Source organism: Cervus elaphus, chromosome 5 (genome assembly GCF_910594005.1).
Source record: "Cervus elaphus chromosome 5, mCerEla1.1, whole genome shotgun sequence".
Lineage (NCBI taxonomy): Eukaryota > Metazoa > Chordata > Mammalia > Artiodactyla > Cervidae > Cervus > Cervus elaphus.
This window is the reverse complement of record NC_057819.1, coordinates 9,934,962-9,954,788: the sequence shown is the minus strand read 5'-3', so window position 1 is coordinate 9,954,788 and position 19,827 is coordinate 9,934,962. Positions and strand designations below refer to the sequence as shown.

The window sequence follows — 19,827 nt, the reverse complement described above, 5'->3', positions numbered from 1 at the left end:
CATACTCTAGTTATCACTCCCCAATCTCCCTACTTCCCCAGCCCCAGGCAACCACTAATCTACTTTCTGTCACTATAGATTTCCCTATTCTGGACATTTTATATAAATGCAGAATTAGATTTTATTTATAGCCTTTCTTTTTTCTGGCTTCTTTCTTTCAGTACAGCGTTTTCAAGGGTCATCCATGTTGTAGTCTGTACCGGTACTTTGTTACTTTTTCTGGCGGAATAGTCTATTGTACAGATACACCACATTTAAAACCCATCCAGTGGTTGATAGGCATCTGAGTTGCTTCCAGTTTTGGGCCATTATGAATAATGCTGCTATGAACATTCATGTACAATTGTTGGTGTGAACATGTGTTTTCATTTCTCTTGGGTGAAATGGAGTGAAATTGCTGAGTCAAATGATTGCATTACTTTCTCTAGTTCTACATCTACCCTTTGAAGTCGAAACTATCTTTAAGTCACAATTGGGGAAACTTGAAACTCAGAGAGGTTGCCTAAGACCACATGGTGAGTGAATGGTAGAACAGGACTTGGAACTCAGGCAGTCTAACTCAGATCCCATGCTTCTCATCCCACTTTCAGGGTCTTAAAACTTCTGTTTTACCTAAGAGGTAGCCTCAACTACAAGCATCTGAATCTCAAAAATGGGCCCAGGCCTCTGGGTACTGGAAGATAGCCCAGCCAGGAATGAACTCTGAAGAGCCTAGTTTTGGGGAGGGGTTTGGAGTGGAGAAAAATCAGGTATCTTGTTCATCGCCTGGGGTGACCAAGGATCTAAGGTACTGAGAGAAGGCTTAAGTTTAGGCTATCTTTGTGTGTGTGTGTGTGTGTGTGTGTGTGTGGTCAGTCAAGTCTGACTCTTCATAACCCCATGGACTGTAGTCCACCAGGCTCCTCTGTCCATTAGATTTCCCAGGCAAGAATGGGAGTAATGAATAATGCTGCTACGGAGTGGAGTGGGTTACTATTTTCTACCCCACGGGATCTTCCTGTCCCAGGGATCAAACCCCAGTCTCTAGTGTCTCCTGTGTTGGCAGGCAGATTCTTTACCATTGTGCCACCTGGGTCCTCTTCAAAAGTTTAACGGTTTCTTAAAAAAAAAGTTTAATGGTTTTTGTGATAGTTTCTTTTAGACTAGACTGCCTTGAGGATGAAATGAACATGAGTTTCTGGAAGCAGTGTAGTAAATGGTCGGTACATGGACTTTACAGGTCAACTGCCCAGGAGGGAGAAGTCCCCATCACCTCTCTGGGCCTGTGTTCCCCGGCTTGCACTACACCCTGCTCTGTGGGCTCTTTAAGCTCTGATTTGTCAGGTTCTCCAAAGATGACAGTTTTCAGAGGAAAGTAGGATTAGAAACTCCAGAGCAGGACCCCAGAGGCCTTTGGAGGGGAAACAGGTCCCTGGAGGGAAACAAGTTCATATTCTTGCAAAAGAAGGGGGGAGACGTAGGACTAAAAAGAGGATACTTCAAAAATGATCTCTGTGGGAATCTGCCCTTGGGGGCTGGGGAAGCAATTCAGGTGCATTTAAATTTACTACCTAGCACTTCTCTGGCAGTCCAGTGTTTAAGACTCTGTGCTCCCATTGCAGGGGTCACAGGTTCCATCCCTGGTCAGAGAACTAAGACCCTGCCGTGTTTCGCGGCAGGCACTCCATCCGCCGGGCCAAAAAGAAAAATTTCGCCCAACTATACTTCACTTTGGTACCTCACTTTGTTCCTTTAGAGTACTCATCATTGTTCTAACTTAATAATTGAGTAAGGACTGTGATTCTCATGTGAGATCCGGAGTGTAGTTTTGTTCACGGCTGCCAAAAACTCATTGTCTGGCAGGTAGCAGGCAGCATTGTCAGAAAAAAATCCAAAAAGCCCAGTTAAATTTCAGTTTTGGATAAGCAGTAAATTATTTTTAGTGTATGTTCCATTTATTTGAAATTCAAATTTAACTGTGCTTCCTGTATTTTACCTGCTAAATCTGACAACCCTAGGAGTAGGGTCTCGATAAATATTTGTGGAACAAATGGATAAAGGAGGTTTTGCCTTGGCTCCGCCCTATACTTGTGGTTTGACCGTTTGAGCAACTCTCGGTCCCTCTCTGGGTCTGTTTCTCTGAGAGGTGGGAGTTCGGGCGGCGAACACAGCGCAGGGATCGCCAAGGCAGGAGAGCGTGGTGTGAACTGCCAAAGAAAAGGAGGAAACTAGGGTCATCTCTGTGTGGGGCAGTCTGGACCTCCGGACTGGGTACCGCTCTCAAGTCCTTCTGCCGGGGCCGGGGAAGCCCCAGTCCCGCCCCTCCATAGCTGGGGCCAGCCTGAGGCTGTCGCCATGGAGATACGGGTAGCCTGGAGCCCCTCCCCGCCAGGCCACGCGTTTCCGCTGCGTTGGAGCCTCCTGATTGGACGGCCACCTGGACGCTACCACCAGCCCAGAGCCTGCTAAGGGGTGGGGGCGGGATCTTGTCCTCGTGGGACCCTTGCCCTGAAAACCTGTGCATGTGGCCTTTCTAGGGGAGGATGGGTTCTCTGCCTCACGTGGGGAAAAAGGCTGGGTATCAGGTCGGAAGCGTGATCATTGCTTCTCCTACTAGAGCTTATGTTCATGCCTCTCCCTGAGAAAGAAAGCGGGGATCGGGAAAGTCGGTAACGCCCCCCTCGAGAGCCTATTCGGCCCCCAAAATCTGGAGCACCGGAAGTGCTGGCGACGTGTCAGTGCGCCCTATCCTAAACCTTCCCCCCTAGGCCACATTTCCTATTCAGCTGCGGGATTCCGGGGCCGCCTGGGCGCTGCACCCCACCACTTCCGCATTGAACGGCCGCTTCAACCGAACTCCCAGCCTCTGCGCGCGCTCCCTCTCAGGCCTGATGGTTGGGCCGGCGCCTGAGAGTAGCCACGCCCTCTCCCGCTCCTAGCAGCCAATGGGCGGGCGCCTCCCGGCGGGGTGGTGGGTAATTAATGAGGACCGGGCACTGATTGGCTACAGGGTCGTGGCCGGGGGCTGGGCGGTGGGGTAGGTTGTTCCTAAGGTGGGAGGCGGCACCCGTGGCTGAGAAGGAGGGCCTGAGAGCGACATGTCCCCGGCGGCTGAGGCACGGCGGCCCGTGGCGCTGTTTTTCTGAGTCCGGGGCGGCCTGGCGGCCGGCTGAGAACAAGACTCGGCGGAGGCTGCCCCCGCTGCGAAGGCCGCCATGCTAGGCGCTCGGGCGGTTGAGGGAGCCGCCGTGGCGCTCCTGCGACTGCTGCTGCTGCTGCTGCCGGCGCTCGGCGTGGTCCGTTTGGCGGGGGCCGGGCTGCCCGAGAGCGTGATTTGGGCCGTCAACGCGGGCGGGGAAGCGCATGTGGACGTGCACGGGATCCACTTCCGCAAGGACCCTTTGGAAGGCCGGGTGGGCCGAGGTGAGAGCCCCTCGGCCGAGCCGCGGGATTCCGGGCCTGCCGTGACGGGCGCAGCGCGCCAAGGGCTGCGGGCCCCGAACCCCTTCCTCGACCTCAGGGCCACGTCTCTGGAGCGAAGTTTCTCTCTACAGTTTCCTCGGGGGCCCGGTCAGAGCCTAGAGACTGGCACTGGCTCGAAGCAACCAAGAGCCATCGAGGCAGAGAGTTGGCGAGAAGTTGTATTTGGACCTCGCATCTTGTTTTTTCTTAACCCCTCACCTCCAATCACACTGGGAAAGTAAAGTCGGGGGCGGCCTATTGCCACCTCGAGGCTTCACGGGTTTTTCGGTTTTTCGCTGTTCCTGGCCTGGTGGTTCTGCTCTCCAGTCAGTTTCGAGTAGATTTCTGCCGCCCCAGAAATCGGCCGCTCTCTTTACCCTCTCTGCAGGAGCGGAGCTTGATTCTTAGCCAGAATGGAAAGGAATCTTCGAAGAGGATGGGCCAGGAAAGTTTGATGGTAGCCTCCTCCCCCGCCCGCCCCCCTTTTGGAGCGGGGCATATGTGTGCTTAAAAGTAGAAGCTTTAAGGCCCTTCCCGGAGGGTGGTTATGTCGCCAAACCTACTGCATGCACGTGGGGCTGGTGGTGTGTCAGCTGGGTCATCCGTGTAAGGTCTGAATATTCTGCCTACCTGTGCGGAGAGCCTACCCCTCAGTGGTCCTGAGAGGTGTGATTCCAGCTTATGGGAAAATTGCTTTTGGCTTAACTGAGCAACAGTAGTTTTGAGAGAGCTGCACAGTTCTCAGTGTAAGAATTGCTGGGGGAGCTGCTTAAAAATGCAAATTCTAGACATGTAGATGAAACCCAGGTTTCTGCAGCCCTGGGGCTTCTGATGTAGGTCGTCTACAGACCACTTTTCGGAAAATCTAGACTTTGTTTCTTCTGTTCCTGGGATTGGAAAACAGGTTTAAGAAGGAAGTTCCCCGCTTCATGTGTTGGAAGGAGATTTATGCTGTAGGCTGGGTTCAGAGGCTGCCAGCTTGGCAACAGGCCATCTCCAGAAAAGTAGGAAACAGACTTTCTCACTCTTTTTGCCGCGATGCCCAGATTTGGCTCTTGCCTTTCCTAAAAGGTTTAACTTGGTTCTTCCAACCAAGTTAATTGCCCTGGCCTCCCTGGAATTTGTTGTATGGGGGGCAGTTTATTGCTTCCATAGACGTGGGGGTGTTGGGGCACAGAGCAGTTTTCCAAAGCTCCACGTTTGTCTTCACTTTAGCTCTGGAATTTATTTAGCCCTGGCATGTAGGTCTCCGTAGCCTGGGTTCAGCTGAGTCAGGGCCCTGGTCTACAGCAGCCGTCACAGCAGCCAAAGGCAGACTTAATAGCAGGAGGTGGTTGTTATCTTCAGCCTGGACCCTTCCTCTTTCTTCATGGGTGTGGGCAGGGCGGAAGGAGCCCTTGAGGAAATTATAGACCGTTTGTGGACTTCGCCTCTAGAGATAGCTGTGGTGAGGCCATGTACAGATGGTTCCTTTTCAATTAACAAATACCAGGCTTTTCATAGGTGACCTTATTCTCTTTGGTCCCTAGTGCAGAGGAGGGAGCTAAGACCATACAGGTTTAGGCCCCAGCTACTTTACTTCCCTTATTCAGAAATCCTGGTTTTCATTTGCTGGTGCGAGTGGGTTTGGTTTTTTTTTTTTTTTTTGAGCCTTATCAGCAGTCAGCCAGGCTGTCTGTCCTTAGGTTACTGGATCATAGTTGCAGTGCCTTTGGAAGAGTTTATTGTAGCAGGTAAAAGTGTGCGACTTACCATATTACCAAAGCTCACTTGTTCTGGAATCCTGACAGGAACCCTGGCACTCTAAATGGAGGTTCCCTGCTCCACGCTGATAGTCTAGTCCACTTGGGTATGAATTGCAGCAGTGTTAAGGGTTGGAGGAGAGTGGAGGGTGGTTGTCAGCCTGTAGGTTGATGTAGCTTGGGCCAGCCAGTTGCACCCTTGCACTTGGAGGGCTCCTGAGGGCAGCATTTTGCTGGCTGTAGGTCTGGGGAGAAGTGATTAGTCTTTCTCAGAAGGCAGCTCTTTAGATTCTTTCTGTGCAGGGGAGTCAGTACCACGAAGGGAAGTGCAGCTGCCGCCTCTGCCTGCCCTTGACTGGCTCTGTTTGGATGAGGGTGTGCCAAGTGTTTGGAGACCCTCGCCCCTGCCCCCCCCCCCACCGCCCCCACCTGCTGCTGTTTACACTAATTTCCGTCGGAGCTGAATGTCTTTATTTCTTTACCCGAGGAAAGTCCATTTTCGTGTTTAATGAATTCAGGTATTTGTTGCCAAGTTAATCCAGATAAGAGTCTGGCCTGCTTTTGAACTTGCTGTCTCTCTATAGTGTCTTTGTAGTTTGGCATTCTGGGAACTGTGAGTGGCCCAAGGCACCTAGTGGCTTTTGCTTTCAAAGGCACTTCACATTGTGTATTGAGTTTCATTTCTGCCTTGAGGATAGCTAGTGCTCATAGAAGATGCTGACAGCCTGGGAAAGGCTTTTTTCAACCTGTGTGCTTCAGCAGACAGAGGTACCACTATGGAGAGTGATTCAGAAGCGCTCTCTGTGTGGGATTCTGGCGTGCTCTGCATCCCAGGTTCTTCATAACTTGCTCTCTGTGGGTTCCTCTTGACTCTGATGGAAAAGACTTGGTTATTTGGCCTGAGGGCATAGAGGTTGGCTCGATTTTAGGAAAAAGGCTATTTCTTCTTCATAGAAAGGTGCCCGCTAGTTAATTGTATGGCTTTGATGAATTTGCATTCCCTCTCTGAACCTTGTTTTCCTTCTTCATAAAACTTGTCATGCTTTAGGAATCAGTGACATGAGTCTGAAAATTCTCCTGTCCAGAGTAGGTTCAAGTGTCTGTCTTTTTCTTTGCTCAAAGATCTTTTACAAGGAATTACAAGTGGAGCAGAACATGGCTTTGGAGGGGAAAAGCTGGCCAGGGGCCTGAGCCTATTGGATTACTAATTCTCTAGACCTAAGGAAGACCCTGCAGAGGCTTCTCTGGTGGCAGTGGTAAGGAATCTGCCTGCTAATGCAGGAGATGCAGGTTCGATTACTGGGTCAGGAAGATTCCCTGGAGAAGGAAATGGCAACCCACTCCAGTATTCTTGCCTGGGAGATCCCATGGACAGAGGAGCCTGGTGGGCTACATTCCACAGGGTTGCAAAAGATTCACACAGGACTGAGCAGCTAAAGAACAACAAAGAATACTCTTTCCTTTTGGCTGGGGAAGGATTTGGCTTTGGGGAGATAAGAGCTTGAAAGATAATGTGAGAGAGACACTGCTACTTCTGATTTGCTTAAGGCCAAGGGATTTGTTTAAAATTCTCTTCCTATACTGCTTCCCTGATGGCTCAGATGGTAAAGAATCTGCCTGCAGTGCAGAGACCTGGGTTGGGAAGATCCCCTGGAGAAAAGAAGGCAACCCACTCCAGCATTCTTGCCTGGAGAATCCCATGGACAGAGGAACCTGGCGGTCTACAGTCTATGGGGTCACAAAGAGTCAGACACAACTGAATGACTAATACTTTCATATACTGCTACATAAGAGGCCAGTTTCATTTGCAGGCCCTCCTAGGAGCAGTTCACTGGCGGAAAATTTAGGTAGATGATACCCTGTTTTCCAGATGAAAAAACACCTAGAGACAACAGCATGTTCTATATCACATAGTAGGTGGCAGAGCCAGAATTCAAATCCAGGCCCATCTTCCCCTCAAACCTGGACTGAGTTTTTAAAGTAGCCTGGTGACTCCATTGTCTAGAGCTAAGAAGCTGTGGACAGAGTGTGGCCCCTCTGGCCCCCTTTTATCTTTGGTTAACTGTCTGACCTCAGTCAGGCTAACTTGAAATTTTAATTCCAGCTGCCATTGTATGCTCCTTGTGTCCACTTCACTGCTAAGGGAGCCATGAAGGCATAAAGGCTCGGAGGGGAAGTTGCTATTGTCTATCTTGAGACTAGGGCAAATTCAGCTTTGCATGTGGCAAATTTCATGGGAAAGCCACTTGGAAAGCTTAAAAGATAATTCCAAGATTGTTGATCACACGGCTGCGTTTTCTTAGCTGTGAGACTGAGCCTGCCACAGATTACGCTACCGTCAGTTCCTCACTTTTTCCGTGCCGTGAGGGGGAACAGGTTCTCCAAACATGCGTGACATCTTCTGTGTCTCCGAAAAGCAAATCGGGTGACCATTCCAAATTTGTAAGGATCACGGTCCTCGTGAACGAGGGAGATTCTTAGAACTCAGTTGGAAGAGGATCGGCAATCTTTTAGTCTTCATAGGTTTGTGGTCTGAGCCTGGGGGATGGATCTGGGGCAGTTGGCAGCACATCCTTTGTAGAGCTACTCAGTACCACCACCACCCCCGCCCCGCCCACCGCCCCTTTGATTTTTCGAGGAGAAATAGGAAGAAAAAAATGTCCGGAGACAAAAGTGCAATGAGTTTCCTGTTCATTGTCTCATCAGTCCATCTGATCTGGCTTCTGTTCACTTACAGGAACTGTTAACAGTTCTGTTTATTTTTCTGGAAGGCTTGACCTTAGCCACTGGATCTTCTAGTTACTCTTTTACCTCCGGTGGAGATAAAAGATCCTGTCTCTTGGAGTCTTGGAAGATAAAGCTGCCAGGGTGGCCCTCTCAAACACTGCCCTGGGGATCCAGGTACTAGATGTCTGCAGAGTCACCCTGTGAAATTGGAAGGTGGACTTGACACCTTAGCTCCAAGACTCCTCCTCCCAGGTGGAGGAGAGACTAGGCCCGGTACCAAAATCACTGCCAAGTCTGTGGTTTGGAAAGTAGATGGATAGAGCTCTGGAAGGCATAGCTATTCACCTCTGGGCCCTGAGTGTGGAATCATATTTGAGGAAGGGCCCAGGTTTAGTTTGTTGTGTGGGAGAAAGAAAAACATACACAGAGTCCTCTCCCTGTAAGACTGGGGGCAGCCTGAGGGCAGTAGAGGACTTTGGCTCTTCTGATGCCCACCCACAAGTAAGAACTTATTTTACTCTGCCTTCTTCCTCATCTGTTTGAAATGGGAAAGGTGGCTCAGTGGTAAAGAATCAGCCTGCTAATGGAGGAGAAGCAGGTTCAATCCCTGGGTTGGAAAGATCCTCTGGAGGAGGAAATGGCAACCCACTCCAGTATTCTTACCTGGACAGAGGAGCCTGGCGGGCTAGAGTCCGTGGGGTCGCAGAGTCAGACACGACTGAGTGACTGAGCACACACATGGACGCATTCCTCATCTGTCTGAAATGGGGAAGGTGGCTCCTGGACCTGGGCATCTGAGGCCAGAGATGCGGTGGGACCGTGGACCCCTGCTAGGATGGCTCTGGCCCCGTGGAGAGGAGCGTGTGACTTTACTACGCTGCGGGCACCTCCTTTGTTGCCATTTGTTTCTTCAGTGGATCACGCTGAGCATGCTGACGAATGTGCCCAGGACGATGTTAGGTGCTGGGGATACAGCAGGAATCTTGTTTCTTCTTTCATTTTGTTGGGGGGAGTGTTCAAGACCTTGGGTGAGGTTGAGTTCTGTGAGTGTGGGAAGTAAGGTGTTAGACCCAGAGGAAATTAGAGAGCATCAAATCCTTTTTTTAACAACCTTGTTGCTTTTGACCAGCCCTGGAACTTTTTGAATGAAAACGTTGTAAAAAGCAATGAAAGCTGGTTTCTTATTTGCGGTAAAGACAATGAAGAATGACTTTCCTAACAGATATCCTGTTTTTTTCACTTAGACTGAGCTCTTCCAAATGAGGGAAAAAAAAATTCTTTGAACTTAATCATCTTGCAGTGTTCCTGGCCATCCCCCTGCTCTTACGAGGTTTCTCTGAGGCCTCGCAGCTGTAGGGCAGTGCTTTGCTATAGTAGTGAGTTAGACTTGTTCCCTTCCCATCACTTTGGATATGGCTGGGGAGAAGTCAATTTCACGAATGTTTGAAAGTTTTGCTGTGAGGGTGATGGGAGCTTGTTGGGGTGATTGCTGTGTTGGTTTCTTTCATTTTATTCTTCCTTGGTAACAGCTGCCCGACTCCTGCCTTCGTGGCTGGTCTCTTTGGAGCCAGGTGCAGCGGGGGAGGGTTATTAGCTTTGCCCGGGGAGACGCCCCGGCCATTCTGGGGTCTCCTGCTCTTCTTTTGTGTTTGACCTCTGATGTGGTTTCTCTCGTGTCTCTTGTCCCCAGCCTCTGACTATGGCATGAAGCTGCCAATCCTGCGTTCCAACCCGGAAGACCAGATCCTGTACCAGACGGAGCGGTACAACGAGGAGAGCTTCGGCTACGAGGTGCCCATCAAGGAGGAGGGGGACTACGTGCTGGTGCTCAAGTTTGCCGAGGTCTACTTTGCGCAATCCCAGCAGAAGGTGAGGCGGCTCAGGCCCCCACTTGACCAGTAGAACCTCGCCACTCTGGCAGAAAGCTCCCAGAGAATGGAGGTGCTTAGGAGGGAGGAACAGTTGAGGTCTGAGAAGAAGCTGGGATTTCTTTTTTAAGGTCACGCCACGCAGCTTGTGGGATCTCAGTTCCCCGACCAAGGACTGAACCCCAGGCCACCACAGTGAAAGCCTGGAATCCTAACCACTAGGCCGCCAGGGAACTCCCAAAGCTGGATTCCTCTTGCCCAGCTATGTCCCGTGACTACGAGGCTGCATTTGCCTTGGGGTGACAGAAGGTACTTGTGACAGAAAGAACCTGATGCTGGGAAAGATTGAAGGCCAGAGGAGAAGGGGACGAAAGAGGATGGGATGGTTGGATGGCATCACCGACGTGATGGACATGAGTTTGAGCAAGCTCTGGGAGTTGGTGATGGACAGGGAAGCCTGGTGTGCTACAGTCCACGGGGTTGCAAAGAGTCAGACACGACTGAGCGACTGAACTGAGCTGAACTGAACTGACAGAAGGCAATGCCAGAATCCTAGATCTTAGCAATTAACTAATCTTCTTAAGGTCCTCCTGGTCATAACCTCTCCCTTCTTGGTTGTCCGCACCTTCTTGTTTTTCGCCGATATTTTCCTGTCCCTTCTTCTGACTTTCCTTCTTTTCACCTTGAATTTTTTGTTTGCACTCTTTGTTCCCAGTTAGCAACCTTGACAGTGAAGGAATGTGCCTTTGGTTTGACTCAGGTAAAGGTCTCTAGCCACCCTGAAGTCTACCCAGCCCTGCCTGTCATTCCTTCAGTTATTTTTGAACCTGAAGCCCAGGCAGGTGCCTCATGTCCCAACTGCTGAAGGAGTGTGAAGCAGAGGGTTTTTTGTTTGTTTGTTTTGGCTGTGTCTAGTGGCATGGAAAACTTGCCCTACCAGGGATCGAACCTGCAACCCATACGTTAGAAGCGCAGAGCCTTAACCACTGGACCCCCAGGGAAGTCTGAAGCAGGTGGTTTTGACACCGTCTCCTTGTCTGTCTTGGCAGGTGTTCGATGTGCGATTGAACGGCCACGTGGTGGTGAAGGACCTAGATATCTTTGATCGCGTAGGGCACAGTACCGCCCACGATGAGATCATCCCGATGAGCATCCGGAAGGGGAAGCTGAGCGTCCAGGGCGAGGTGTCCACCTTCACAGGCAAACTCTACATCGAGTTTGTCAAGGTAACACTCCTCCTCTGCCCCTTTGCAGCCGAGGATAAGTTGAAAAGGATGGGTGCCAGGGGCAGGGGGGCGCTGTTTGCTGCTGTGTGGGGGTGACGGCTGTTTCCCTTACTTTAGGGATACTATGACAACCCCAAAGTCTGTGCACTCTACATCATGGCTGGGACAGTGGATGGTAAGTTGTGTTTCTGGTCTGCTTTTTTAAAAAAAATTATTTATTTTTGGCTGTGCTGGCTCTTCATTGCGGTGCGGGCTTTTCTCTAGTTGTGGCGAGCAGAGGCTCCTCTCTAGTTGTGGTATGCAGGCTTCTCATTGTGGTGGCTTCTCTTTTATGGAGCACAGTCTCAGGTACTCAGGCTTCAGCAGTTGTGGCCCAGGTGGGCTCCTGGGCTCTAGGGGACAGGCTCAGTAGTTGTGGCACAGCGGCTTAGTTGTTCCCCAGCATGTGGGATCTTCCCGGACCAGGGATCAAACCCATGTCTCCTGCATCGGCAGGTAGATTCTCTACACTGAGCCATCCGGGAAGCTCCTCTGATCTGCTCTTTGACGTGGGCTGAAGGATAGGATCAACCGCTAGGGGGTGATTTAGCTGATCACTGTTTTGAAAACACTAACACTTAAAGCCATAACATGAGAAACCTGGAGTCAGGTGGCCCTAGCTGAAGTGTAGCAAGCACCGTGCTAGCCCTAAGCTTTGCAGCAGGGTCTGTGTTCAGATCTTCCTGTCACCATTTAATCAGTGAATTGGTTTTAGACAAAAATCCTTTTAATTGCTCTGTAAATCAGACTGGGTGTGCCCTGACCCTTGTAGTCATTTGGAATTGCCTAAACCTCACCCTTGTTCTGTTTCTTTGACATCTATGAATGAGGGGCGGGGCGGGTAGGTAGAAAGAAGAAGAAGGCAGAGGAAGGGCCCTGAGTGTTTGGTGTGCTCTGAGCACAGTGTTGCTGGGCTGCCCTGAGCAGAGGTTCACTTATTAATGTCTCCTTGTTCCTGGGATCCAGCCCCAAAGTCCATCTCTTTCTCAGGGTTGAAGGTCCTGTCTGCCAGCTTTCCCAGGCTGGTTTTTGCAGAGAAGGCGTCTGTCTCAGTGACTTTGCTCCCCCATCCCACCTCCATGCCTTTCCCTACCTCATCTGGAGGCACATACATCCCAGAGGATGTCTTACTCCCAGACTGATGGGTAACCAGAATCCCTTGGGAGGGGACAGTGAACAGAGGGGGACGGTGTGCGGAGAACCCAGAACTCCGTGGATCAGCTTTTCCTCGGTTGCTTTGTGCATCAGAAGGGAATGTGGGGTTGGAGGAGGGAGAAGGGAAGATTTGAAAGGTTAAGCTTGGGGTGTTGGGTCACTGTCCTTGTCCAGTCTGGTTCTCTCCAGGTTCTGAAGAAGTAGAATAGGAAAGGGAGACAGGGAGTCTCTCAGGGTGCAAGGCTTCTACTCCATTTTAGTTAAATCTCAGAAAGACCCGTGTTTGCAGCAATCTGCTCTTCTCCAGGCTGGGAACTGTGGCTGCTCCTTCCTGTGGATCCTGCTTTAGGTCATAGGGTCTCTTTCTTGTGGCTCATTTACTTCCCTTAAGGGCCTCATTTAAATGCCGTGAGTCTTACTTAAAAGGTGTTCTTGTTCTCGTGTCAGATGTACCAAAGCTGCAGCCTCATCCAGGACTGGAAAAGAAAGAAGAGGAGGAGGAGGAAGAAGAATATGATGAAGGGTCTAATCTCAAGAGACAGACCAATAAGAACCGAGTGCAGTCGGGCCCCCGCACGCCCAACCCCTATGCGTCGGACAACAGCAGCCTCATGTTTCCCATCCTCGTGGCCTTCGGAGTCTTCATTCCAACCCTCTTCTGCCTCTGCCGGTTGTGAGAACTGATCACCATCCTGAACAGGTGGAGGGGTGTGGGAAAGAAACCGAACGTGTTGGTTTGGGTTTCTGTATTTTTTACAGTGATTAACAAAAACAAATGAGAAAACATACACACACACATATACACACATACGCACCCGAAATTAAAGGAGATGAAAAGAGGCAGAGTGACTAGAGAGCAGCCCTCATCCACCACCTGGTCCCAGACCTGCTCTAGTCCTCGTCCTCTCCCTGGGGCAGCCCCCCAGCTATCTCTTTCCTCTCTAGGGTACATAGGGTAAACTGGATCCCACCTGGCCAAGGGTCTTCGTCCAGTGGAAGGGACTCTGAACTCAGAGCCGACCTGGTTCCTTTTTTTAGGTTAGAAATTAACAGCAGGGAAATACGATCTTCTTACTCCAGAAGACCAGTGCTGGGAGTTGGGTATGTTCTGAAGTGATGTCCAGGGAAGTTTTCAGGCTTCCTGGGATTCCAAGTGGGTGTGGTGTGTGTGTGTGTGTGTGTGTGTGTGTGTGTGTGTGTGTGAAGGTGTATAATTTGTATGATAAGACAAAAACTGAAGGGGGATTCAAAAGGAGAAAAGTCGATACTTCCTTACACGGAAGCCTGTCTGGTTTTAGCCCAGTGACGGTTCCACCTTAAGTGTTTGAGCTTTGTCATTGCTTGTCTCCCTGACACGTGCCAGTTAGAGGACTGTCTGGTATCCAAGACGATTCGTTTCTATCAGGTCCTCGAGTTGCCTCTGACTTCTTACCACAGCAGATCATTTTGATTTCAGTGCCTGTTGGGGACTTGGTTTCCTCTCTCTCTCTCTTTTTTTTCTGAACCTGGCTCATTTGTAAATCTCTTCTCGCTCGCTCTCAACCATCCTGCTAAGTTATTGCCAAGAAGGGAAGGAGACATTGGGGATCTGGAGTTCCCTCTGCTTGAATGTCTTCTCCTCCACCACCTCACCTTACTGGTACCTCCCTCCCTGGATCTCTGAGCCAGCAGCCAGGAGGACCTGACCGAGCAGCTCTTTTACTGGCCCCTTTGTAGGGGCTTGCTGCCAGGGGACACAGAGGCTTTCCAGCCTGCAGCCACAGAACACTTGACCTTAAAAGTCTCTTCTGGTCTTTGGATTGGAAAAGGCTTACGTTAGCATAACTTAAGAGCAACCTCAGAGACCTGAGCCCTACTAAGTGACTGACCACTGTTGAGAGTATCTAGTATCTGACGTTCATTGATTCCCTTGTTGTCCTACGTCACGGTTCAGCCAGTTTTGGTTTAAGGCTAGAGCTGCCCCAAGGAGCTAGACTGATTGTATCTGGCCCAGTGACGCCTCTCACTGACCTTAAGAGTGTGCCCTTAGGACCTTTCATTTCCCTGTCCAGGTCGCTGCCAAGTTCTTGGTGTGATGGGGCAGGAAGATTACCAGGCAGCCGTAGTCCTGGAAGCCCCGGATATGTCTGTCTTGAATTCCCTGCGAAAATTTTCTGCGGGAAGTAAGGCTCCTCTGTTGTCCTCTTTTCTGATCCTCGTCATCCTCTTCCCCGTTAGGGGAGCAGTGAGCTGGGACCCAGCCAAGCTACAAGGAGTTTTGTGGATGGAGAGCCGCAGGACGAGCCGCTGCTGGGGCTGGAACAGCAGAGACTATCAGGCCAGGTCCATCTTTAGAACCTGTTGAATTTTGAGTTTGCCCTTTCATTTCTGGTTTCCAAGAGCTCTGCATATTTGAGCTGCTCGTTTTGGGACAAAGGAAGTAGCCCCTGGGCTCCCGTCCTGGATTTTTGCTTCTGACCGAAGTTACTCCAGGTCTGCCTTTTAGTCCTTCGAGAGAGTCAGAGCCCTTCATTTCAGCTGTGACTTAGACGTCTGTCCTCGGTCACAGAGTTAGGCAGCCTAGTGGCTGCGGCCTGAAGCTGTAACCAGAGGCGCACTTGGAGTGCTTCACAAAGCCGCCCGCGTTTCAGGGGTACGTCCTGAAGCCTCTGTCCTGGGGACTACCTGCCTGGGGCAGTGGGTGTCCTGATGGTCACTCGGGCTTCTGACAGTGGCTTGGATTCCCGTCCCATCGCCGCTCTCCTGAGGCCACTGCCCACGGGGTAAACAGGATGCGGGAGGGCTTGCGGCCGCCATCTTGCCTTGTCCATTCGTTTGCTGGGTCTCTCTGAGGAAGGACGGCTCCCCGCCTCCTCACCTCAACCCTTTCCTCCAGTGACTCAGAGTCTCAGAAGGAAACCCCGACTCCTGGGGCCATTTCCTCACGGTACTGTAAGCCAAGCAGCCTTGCTTCTGCCTCTGTTTCCCAGCCCACCCTTTCCCTGCGCTCAGGGGCAGGGATGGGCGCTTTCCTCTTTGGTCGTGTCTGAAAGGAAGGAACAGCTTTCTGTGGCTCATAAAAGCTAAAGGGGAAGCGAGGAAACAGGAAGAAGTATGGCGGGGGCTGGGGTCAAGTCCCCTGTAGCCAAGCCCACCCAGCTCTCAGAGCCGCCCAGGGCTGCTCACGGTTGGCTTGGAATGCTGAACTTGAAAGCTTTTTTTTGGGTTTTTTTTTTTTTTTGCTCCTTCAAGATGTTATAGGTACATGAAGTTTAGGTTAAAGGGGTGGGAATGGGGTACTGTTTATTTCTATTTTTTGTATTGTGTGTGTCAAGAATTTCTCTGTTGTTTATCCTTTGCTCTTTGCACTGTTTGTCCCCGCGTCTGTGTCTTGAGCTGGTGCTAGGGCTGAGAGTCTGCGCTGTAGGGGAGTTGCTGGCTGGGGTTGGGGAGGTGAGAAGTCAGGCCCATTAGGGGGTGGGAAAGGAGAGGCCTCGACTCCTCTCTACGGGATCCACATTCTGTCCGAGCTTCTGAGATCCTCCTCAGCCCAGGTGGCCAAAGCCAAGAGCAGACGCTAAGTGAGATGAAACTCCTGGTGCCAGACGTGTGGCTCAGGCCCAGTTTCCACTTGGACCGGGCACAGATGTCCGTGGGAGGTGGGCTGAGTCTGCCGTGTCGCCCTGATGGGGGTCAGGGACCAGCTGGCCTCCAGTCAGACTTTTAGGGGGCTTCACTCAACGCTGATGGGAACATCATGCCAGGAAACAAATCTGCAGGACCCACGTACCCTAAACCAGATATGTTGTTCTGGGGGAAAAAAACAACAGAAAAACCTGTATGATCGAGAAGAAGCTGCTCAATGTTTACCTTGCGTTCTGGTGACTTGAAAGATGGTTCTCTTTGTTTCAGTGGTGTTAGGACCACAGGGCCTGCAGGCCCACCTGTCACTTGGAGAGAGTGATCTTGTTTTCCTGTTCCCACCATTTACCTAAGAGATACTGGCCGGAAGTTGGAGAATCATATTAGAAGTCACTTAGGCTTTGAAGAGATGGGGTAAAGTTAGAGTTAAGTTAACCGCCCCCTTTCTGTGCCTGGAGACTGTTTAATCCAGTTTTAGAATCGCGTTGTGACTTCTTTTCTTTTTGGAGAAGCTTCTGTTTTAAGGAATTTCTCGCCCTTCACATCCTGCTTCTGCCCTCTCCTGGGAAGGCCTGGCTGTGGCTTCTGGGATCTGACTTGAACTTCGGAAAGCAGCAGCAGTATTTTCCCTTTCCTAGCACTTACGCTCCTTTCCCTAGAAATGGGCTCACCTTGGGAAGCCCAGGGGGAGAATCAGCAGGTTCTCCACCCTCCCTGGGGGTCGGGGAAGGACCCGCCCGGTCAGCACAGTGCCTTTTCCTCTCCTGCTCTGAGCCAGGATGGGTGTTCCCACGAGATTCAGGTCTGGGCAGGGGGTCTCACTGTTCCCACCATGGGGCTGCCTCCCCGTCCCTTCCCTCTCTTCCCCTTTGCTGGCCGGCTCTGACCTAGTCCAAGTGTCTTCTTGCCTCGGGGAGCCTTAATGGCATCAAGTGGCAACATGTAATGCTGTCCTCCACGCCTCTCCAAAAAGACTTAGAAGAGCAGGTGAGCTTTCCAGAATGAGAGACTAATAAGAGATACTCCTGTGTCACAAAAACAAGGTGAGGAGGGAGGGTAAGCTTAGGGCCTCCTTCTGCTGTGACCCTGGGGGAAGGAGCCTAGGGATGGTGCAGAAGTAGAACCAGAGACACCCGGGATCCATTCAGAAACCAGAGAAGCAATCTGCTCCTCTTCTATGGGAAGAGACAATTAGGGATGAAAGAGCTCTAAGAAAATTGCAAAGAAGCCTTAACGTTCAAGCTTCAGAGAGATCTGAGTCGTTTCTCCCTTTCAGTCTGAGCTAGGGCTCCTTCTGTATTTAGACCTCTCCTGGGGCAAGAGAGCTAGATTTCCTCGTTTTGTTACAAGACTAGGTTGGCACCAGTGGGTCCACTGCCAGGCCAGGGTGGTTTCTTCTCTGTTACATGGGTGGCTTACTGCCAATCTGGTATGTCCTTGCCTAGCAGCCTTTGGCTAGCTGGCTTTCAGCTGCCAGACCATTTGGATAAGGGCAAGCAATTTGGGGCCTGGATGGGTTGGCAGGGAAAGAGCAAGATGGATCTCCTGGGATGGGTTCCCCGCTCCTGCCCCCCCCCCCCCCCCAGGAGTATAAAAACGAGGAGCCAGGATGGTGCTGGCAGCCAGGGAAACAGTGGTGCCTGCTGGAGCTGGCAGAGAGGCCCTTGGCACCTCTTGCATCCAGGCAGTCTTGTGAGACGGGGGCACACAGCACCAGGAAAAGCAGGACTCCATTCCGTCTCTATTTTGAGCTTTGGGCCTTCATGTCAGTATGAGGAAAAACAACAACAATCTGAAGTGCGCCTTCCGTCCTTTCAAAGGACAACTGTCAGGAAAGGAGGGCTGAGTTGCCAGGTGGGAGAGGGGAGTTGGCAGGGTGAGGCGGGAGGACAGACCCGGGGGTGAGACACCCTTGACTCCTGTCTTCCCTGGTGCGTTGTGATCCGGGGAATGAAAAGAAATTGGACCCTGGATCAGTCCTCTCTGAGGATTTTCCTTCCCCCAAGCTCTTCCACACTTGGACCAGCTGTCCCTTCAGAGCTCAGGGCAGCCTCTTCAACTGTCACCCGCCTAAGCTGGGCTTGTCAGGACACCAGCCTGCCCCTCTTGGTCGGTCGATTCTGTACCAAGTGCTGGAGCCACAGTGTCCGGTTCATGGTAGCCCCCGTAGCTCCTGTTCTAGAAGCCCATCCTCTCCCTGTGGAGGCCAAACCTGCTCTGTCTGTAGCCACAACACGCATTTACAGCAACACAGCAGGGTGTGACAGGAGCTTTGAACCTGGCTGGCCCGGGAAAGCTGCCGGCGAGCACAGAGCTGTCTTTCTTTCCGGGCTGTCTCCATCTGTCCCTACCCCTCCCATGCCCCCACCCAACTCCCACCAAAAAGTGGAAAAAAAAAAAATCAGGATGTTTTTCACTGTCCATTGCTTTGTGTTTTAATAAACAATTTGCAGTGACACTCAGTGTTGGGATTGAGTTTGAACTTGATCGCAAAGAAGTGAGGTGGAGACCCAGGGGTTCTCTTGGCTGCAAAGGGTTCTCCCGTGATGTGTCAGGGAGCTTTCTTTTCTCTTCACCAGGATGTTTGGCTAAGGGAATGAAGTTTTGTAAAATGGTTTTGTAAAATGCCGCTGGGCCTTTTCAACTGGCAGCAGCTCACTCAAGGGAAAATAAACAGTTATTTTGTTTTGTTTCCACTTTCACTGGAACACCAGGCCAGGACTCTTACTTCCAAGACACACTGAACCTGTTGCTGCCTCCCCCACCCCCGGTTTTCCCCGCAGCTTCCACAGTAACCCGTGGACAGACTCGGCTGTGAGACGGTTTTCTCTGCTTTCTCCTCTTCTGGTGTGCTGTCAGTGTCGACAAGCTCAGGAACACGAAGCTCAAAAAACTTCAGAAATTTACCCCAGGCTAGTCAGTAAATGGTCAAGCCAGGATTCAAACCCAGTCTGTCCGGCTGCAAAGCCCATGATCTTGCTAAGGCTATAGGAATAATCATTACAGATAGCTTTGACTGAGCTTTTGAAATAGGCCTGGCAGAAGACCCAGCACTTCCACAGACGTTAATCTGTTTAGTCTTTAACACCTTTAAGAAGTGAAGTGACTTGCCGAAGGTCACAAAGCCAGCAAAAGGCAGTCCTGAGGTTTTACACCAGGACTCTCGCTCTTGACCATGACTCTCTGGCCTTCCATACCCTCCCCCGACGCCACGTTCTGTGTTTCTCCAAGCAGGAACCAAGGCTGCTGGTTTGGGGAGAGGGAGGGAGAGCGTGGCCTGCCTCCCCTCAGTTATCCCTTGAAGGGCAGAATTCAGCGCTCAGCTCCAAGAATGAAACCACTGTTGATGGAGTCTGTTCTCAGGGCTCAAATAAGCCAGGAGGCCCACAGAGCCTCATTCTTAGCTTGAGCCCACCCATAACTAGAGTTCTTGACTAATTTAGACTTGGCTGTTACTATTTCAAGTAGCTTCGTGTGAGCTGCCAAACGGGGAAGAGACCTGAAGAAGCCCTACTCTAGGGACTCACAGGGAGGGAAATTGTCTGACAGAAGGTCTTGGGCCAAGTGCCGGGGGTTGGGTTAAACCACTCTTGGGTCCAGATCTTAATCTCGCTGAGGAAATCAGGCTCCCGGTTGGCTGGAGCCGATGTGTCGGACCTTTCTCCATACTTAGTACCCCACGCCCCTCCACTGCCCCCATAGAGGAAGAAAGAAAGAGTTTTTCCAACATTTACTGGAATGCCTGTTGCCATAGCACTGGTAAGAGGTCAAGGCAGAACTGAAGCGAAGCATGGAGGTCTGGATCAGGCGGGCCTCTGCTCTCTAGCAACCGGAAATGGTAGCTACCTCACCGCGGTTATTTGGCCCAAGACTCTCGGTTTTGTTTGTTGTTAACCACTTATATTAGTGAAAAACAAACCCACTTGTTTTTTGGCTTGGGCCTTAAGACTCCTTCTCCTGAGGTTTTTTGTTTTTTTTTTTGGCCATGTGGTATGTGGGATCTTAGTT

The 19,827-nt window shown here is 51.0% G+C and overlaps 1 protein-coding gene across 2 annotated transcripts; it reads left to right on the top strand.

The window, feature by feature from the left end:
- The first annotated feature begins 3,017 nt into the window (after positions 1–3,017).
- Positions 3,018–18,277, top strand: MLEC (malectin). 2 transcript variants are annotated; one of them, XM_043901602.1, is made up of 5 exons: positions 3,027–3,402; positions 9,601–9,779; positions 10,828–11,004; positions 11,122–11,179; positions 12,646–18,277. In XM_043901602.1, the coding sequence occupies exons 1-5, from the start codon at positions 3,195–3,197 to the stop codon at positions 12,873–12,875; spliced, it is 852 nt and encodes a 283-aa protein (XP_043757537.1). In that variant the 5' UTR covers positions 3,027–3,194; the 3' UTR covers positions 12,876–18,277. The 2 variants fall into 2 exon arrangements, with proteins under 2 accessions (XP_043757538.1, XP_043757537.1); XM_043901603.1 differs by lacking the exons at positions 10,828–11,004; positions 11,122–11,179 and having other exon boundaries at positions 3,018–3,402; positions 12,646–12,882.
- The last annotated feature ends 1,550 nt before the right edge of the window (positions 18,278–19,827 follow it).